The sequence below is a fragment of the Arachis hypogaea genome, chromosome 6 (genome assembly GCF_003086295.3).
Source record: "Arachis hypogaea cultivar Tifrunner chromosome 6, arahy.Tifrunner.gnm2.J5K5, whole genome shotgun sequence".
NCBI lineage: Eukaryota > Viridiplantae > Streptophyta > Magnoliopsida > Fabales > Fabaceae > Arachis > Arachis hypogaea.
This window is the reverse complement of record NC_092041.1, coordinates 118,427,791-118,433,790: the sequence shown is the minus strand read 5'-3', so window position 1 is coordinate 118,433,790 and position 6,000 is coordinate 118,427,791. Positions and strand designations below refer to the sequence as shown.

Below are 6,000 nucleotides of genomic sequence, written 5' to 3'. Positions count from 1 at the left end.
AGAAAGAACCCGCTCATAGCCAAAATCTCCTTCTCAACTTTCTTTTATCGAACCCACCTTGTTCAGAGCTATTATTTCACGTTTTAATGTTTACATTTCACTTTTTTGGTTCACAATGTAATTTTACTTAGACGCGTGTTATTTAACTGGTCATGACACTTAGTCAATCAATTAACCAAGTACTGCTCTCCTATTATATATAGAGAGATGTGAGAACTATTCTATGTTAACAAATAAGTCCCGATAATAAATCTTTTTAATTTTTCTCTCAATCTTTTTATAAAGTGTGATTTTTTACCCTATCCTCTTTAAACAGAACCAAAAAAAAAATCATTGGAAAAGATGTTGAATAAAGAGAAATAATACTTTCCAAGAAATTTTTAAAAAAAATTGAAAAGACCATTTCCATTGTCAATTGCACTTGCTCCTTTCTATAAGTTGAGGGCTAATAGGTGAATTCAGTCATTAATTATTTCTTCTACAATTATATAATTGGCATAGTCCAAAAATTAAAAATGCTTTTGTGACTATGAATAAAGATGTTATTCTTCTGATGATATATCCACAACCATGGTAAACTGAAAAAACTTATGAACTACATAAACAAACTAAGGAGGCACATATTATTCTGCTCAGAAGTAGCAAATGATCAAATCATAACAAAGTTTCATATGTCCAGACATATTTATGCAACTTCATCACTGCAGAAACTAATAATCATTTTTGGAACAATCATGCTATGTGTCGATCATGTTTCAGCCGCAAATCAATTACTCGTATAGAATACATGTTGAAATACAATATACACATTAAAAATGTATAAAACAACACCTGCACTTATATTGAAAAACAAAGTAAATGAATCAATAGCTAATGTTTGATGTACCCATAATTTTAGTTTTCAAAAAAGATACTTCATTTAATAAGTAAAAGGATATATAGTGAACAATTATGCAGATCTTAAAAGATATTGTTAATTTTTATTATCAAAATCTCAGAAACATTCCAATGCTGGAAATGGCAGACAATCAACAAGGCATCAGTTCAGTCCGCCCGTCTGCTTTTCTTCATCATTGATTAATGCAAACAATTAATTTTGCTAATAACCATTGTATTAAGAACACTTATACATGAAAACCTCAAAAATCATATGCCAATATTAAACCATGATTAAATGATGAATCATATGGAACAAATGGTAAGATAGGAAAGGCATCAGATAATAAGCGGAGTATTTGATCTTCACAACATTTTTTCAGTGTGTAGGATAAGACAATTTTCACATCATTTGCCATTCCACAATCCATACTCTTTATGTTTCAGAATCAAATCACAAGTAGCTATTCATGCAAATTATAATACATAAGAAATAAATTTTTAAGTATTTTATTCTACATATCAAACCATATAACAGTTTTAAACTAAGTAGAAACTCCATGTAAGTTAACTGAAACATATTCTGGTGAATAGTTGACTAAGAAAATGCAAAAGACAAAGCAAATTAAAACATGAGATTAAAATTGAGCAAACTAAATATATATGGCATCAGAAAAGTGTGTTGTCAACACTGAAAAAATCAGTATATCAATAAGCGGTTTACCAAGTAATCATCACATGCCAATTTGAACAAACAATATACATATATGAAATGAATTGAATAAAATTGAATTTTGGTAGATCCATTTGACCCATGGCAATTGGAAAAACAAGGTGCAATGGGCTGGTAAGTCAACCATTTTGAATCTGTGCATCAGTTATATCCCCATTGCCATTCAAATTCACAAACATGGAGAGGGTAAAGACAGATGCACACAACAATATAATCATCACCATAACAGAATAAAAATTGAAACTTTCGCACCAAAATTTCACAATATGGAATTACCTAATAATCAATCAAAACCCTAAAAACCAAACCTGAGAAAGGAACAAAAGAAAGAAGAAAGAAGTGACGGCAATGGAAGAGTGGAAGGGGATTATATATGGTTGGGATTGGAATTAAGAGAAATCTTCAGAGGTTGGAAATGTTCAGAGAAAAATTAGGGTTTGCTGATGGGTATTGGGCTTGGGCTATTCACGTTAATTTTTTCTGTTTTCACAAATCACAATAAAACATAGTATTGGGCCAATTAGAAAATTTTTTCTTCTAAAAAAAATCTCTTCAAACGAGAAATTAGATTTATTTCTAGATCTTTACCCAAAAAAAAAAGATTTATTTCTAGATAAAAACTCGTATGCAACTATCTTGATGTAAAGTTGTTAGTTAAAAATTATTAGATGATTTGACATATTTGATTAAATAATTATTTAATAACTCACAATTATAAACTTTATATGAAAAAAATTACCTAAATTTTCACCTTATTTTAAGACAAAACAATAAAAACTAAAAACTTCAATCCAAAATCGTATAATATTATTCGAGAAATGCTATTTGTCCTTTAAATCTTTAGCCTTTATTCAGTCTTTTAATTTAAAAAATATTATTTAATTAATTTAAATACTTATTTTTATAAGAAGTTACTTGTTTTTTATAAAAAATTACTTATTTTTTAATTTCTTTTTAGAAGAAACCGAATGATGGATAATTTTTAAAGAATATCTAACTACATTGATATTATATTTCCACCAAAATGATGAGTATTTTTAAAGAATACCTAATCATTGATATTAAAGAATACCTCATTATCAAAGTAATAAACCAAACATTGCATCTTTAGAATCAGTTTCAACAAGTGAACTAAAAGTTGGTAAAAGTGAAAAACATAGATTATAATAAAACACATGAAATGAGCTTGATGGAACTGTTGTATTAGGAGAAAAATGATGATGATGATGAAAAATCAAAGATATATTACCAATAATGTGAGAGACAGCATTGAATTAAAAATTAATTTACGAAATTTTATATTATTTTATTAGTGATAAAACAGAGAGTTATTCTATTCTAAATTAAATTAAGACGATGTCTCTTTTTTGTTTAATTTATTATAAAAAGCAAAATAGAAATAGAATTTTCAAAACTTTTTTGTTTAGGAGATGAACTTTTACAAAATGATATATAAATAACTAATCTATTTGTTCCATGGCATCATGTCCCTTGTAGATATCAGAAGGAGGTAAGAAACAATCCATGGACAAACCACAAACATTAAAACCAACTTCTTCAATTTTCCATGTTTCCTCAATCTTCCTCTTGTGATTAATTTCCATGCCATACCTACATAACATAACCACTGATTTTCCACCATGTGCTATGTTGATCCCATTAACATACCTATAATCCTCAATCAAAGACTCAATGCTTGTTTCCCAAAATACAAAATCATGATCATCTTTCATATGGGATTTCATTCTCATCAATTTGTTGTCCTCAAATTTGATCAATAGCCCTGTCCTTTGACTGAAATAACCCCACATTGTGTGCCTTATTATTTCTGTCTGCTCTGTGTTTTGTGATTCAAGAATGTCTTGTGCTGCTTCTAACTTTAGTAGGAAGCATTCTTCATTGTTCATTCTTTTCTCTCCTACACATTTTGCTTCTACAAACAAGTTTGTTGTACACCTTGGATCTAATCCCTATTCACAAATATAAAATTAGATTCCACTCTCTAAAATAATAAATCACAATTTTTTTTAAATTATATATAAATATATTATTTTATTATATCCGGTTGAACTTCTGAGGCTCCAACTCTACTGATTCGGACGACAATTTTATTCTTAAAATTTGATAAATCTGACGTTGATCTAACAAGAGATGTACCTGAAAGAAGCGACGAAGTGGTCGAGGGGGACCTTTGTTTGCATGAGAAGGTTGAGAAGAAGATTGATTCCATGTTATATTGCCATCAGAACCTGCACTAACTTTGTAGCCAGAAACAACCAATTCAAAGTGCCATAAATTAGGGTTTTTTTGCCAAAGAACAAAGCCTCCAACTTCAGTTTTTCCTATTGGTTTAAGTTTAGCATCTTCTTTGCGCATCTCAGAACCAATCATCCTCACTTGTCCCACTACATACATACTTTCCATTGAATCCAATGCATCTACTCCTCCCATTGCTGCTATGTATTGTTGCACTATGTACTTTGCACTACAAGCTTCCTACATATATATTATGGCAACATAATTTATCTTCTTATTTAACAACTTTTGAGAAACTATTTATTGAATAGCGAAAATTCACGTGAAGTTATCTTAATATAAAGTTGATAGTCAAAAATTGTTAGATGATTTAACAGATTTAACTAAATTATAATCAAACAATTTTTAACTATTAATTTTATATAAATGTAACTGTACTTGAATTTTCACTTTATTGAATATATATACAAAAATATGATGTACACATTAAGATCAGAAATTAGCTAAGTTATTATATATTTGTGTAAAAATATATTTATTTTAATTCATTTTCAAAATATATAACTGTATTTTGTGTTTTAACATATACCAATGACTAATTTAATTACTGAGTTTTTGTATACGCGTAATATGGTTAATTAAATAATATATTTTTAAGAAGAATAAATTATTAAAATAAAGTTGTAATACTATAACATTTTTGTGTGATACATATGAAAAAAAATTGGGTGATGATGCTCAAAATTCTATAAAACTTAACATATTAATTAATAAATTGGTTAAGTAGTTTAAGAAAAGCCAAGAAACTTTGATACACTTTCATGATGTTACGTATAATGTTACATCAATTGCACCAAGTTGAATTCTAACAATAACATGACAAAGAATATTATATAAGAGATGAAAAATGATGCATACTTTGGGAGAAATTTTCAGGGATGTAACAAAGGTGTGATCGGATTGAACTTGTTGAGGGATGAGTGGAGAACCAACCAATTTGATCAAAGCAATGAATTCATGTTTTGAATGTGTTTTGAAATGTGAGGACTTATCAATTGAAAGTTGAGCCTTCATCAATGCTCTTAGGTTTTTCCATCGGCTCGACGAATTTCGACCTATTTTAGTCCACATTTTTTCCGGTATTGGAACTTCCAATACCGTAGCCAATCCTTTAGCATTCTCCACGTTCGGACACAACTTTCTCATTATTCAAAACAAATTAAAGAGGAATCAAAATCGCCAAGAGAGAAAAATGACACACTAAAAACATAAACAGTGATAATGAGGAGAAATCTTATGGTTTTACACAATGGGATTTTGGTAATGAATTTGGAAATGGGATTTTTGGTTTTTTGGGTGTGTGTTTTTTTGTGAGGGTGGTGTATGTTGTGATGGGTTATGCGTCGGTTTAGGAAGCATTATTAATTAATTACTATTCATTAACAACTCTTCTTAACCAAAATATAGCAAATAGCAATATTTACAATAGTTTGTTATCCAATATTTTTTTTTTTTTAAAAAAAGGCTTATACAAATATAATAAGTTTAACACATCGATACCCATATAAAGTTAGTAGGATCAACATATCTAAAATTTATGAAATTGACTTTTATAACAAGTGAATGCCTTTAAAGATGATAAATTAAATTTATGAAATTCACATCCATGCTAAAATTAACACCGTTATCTTCATTCATAGGATGGCATATATACAAGAGAATCATAATAGAGGCAATGGTTATTTTGTGCCTCTTTTGGAGGACCACCACAATAATAGGAGCAAGCATAGCATCCAACATTCCTAGCTAGGTCCATTGTGGCATATGCTTCCTTCAAACAGCAAACAATTCACAACAACGAAATTTTTTTGTAAGGTTGGTTTGAGTCATACTATAGGTTACTCTGTCTGATTTAACATTATTATATAACTTTTTTTTTTATTTGTTTTCTCTAACAATAGATTATCCCATGCACCTATATACCATCATTTCTAATTGATCTAGCTAGTGTGTGACTTATCTCAAAACTTATATCAAGTATGTATTTATATATAAATAATATTTAATTTATTTTTAATATATATTTTATGTTTTAATATATATTTTATATTAGTAACTAGTTTTATTAACTAATT

General features: G+C 28.6%; 1 protein-coding gene and 1 non-coding gene across 2 annotated transcripts; both read right to left on the bottom strand.

The window, feature by feature from the left end:
- Positions 1-1,208: 1,208 nt before the first annotated feature.
- Positions 1,209-1,296, bottom strand: LOC112700625 (small nucleolar RNA R16). Its single transcript, XR_003153531.1, has one exon. It is a non-coding gene; the product is annotated as a small nucleolar RNA R16 (small nucleolar RNA).
- Positions 1,297-3,039: 1,743 nt separating this feature from the next.
- Positions 3,040-5,241, bottom strand: LOC112698336 (uncharacterized). Its single transcript, XM_072196480.1, has 3 exons — positions 4,784-5,241; positions 3,767-4,105; positions 3,040-3,579 (listed from the first exon to the last, which is right to left on the bottom strand). The coding sequence occupies exons 1-3, from the start codon at positions 5,069-5,071 to the stop codon at positions 3,070-3,072; spliced, it is 1,137 nt and encodes a 378-aa protein (XP_072052581.1). The 5' UTR covers positions 5,072-5,241; the 3' UTR covers positions 3,040-3,069.
- Between the last annotated feature and the right edge of the window lie 759 nt (positions 5,242-6,000).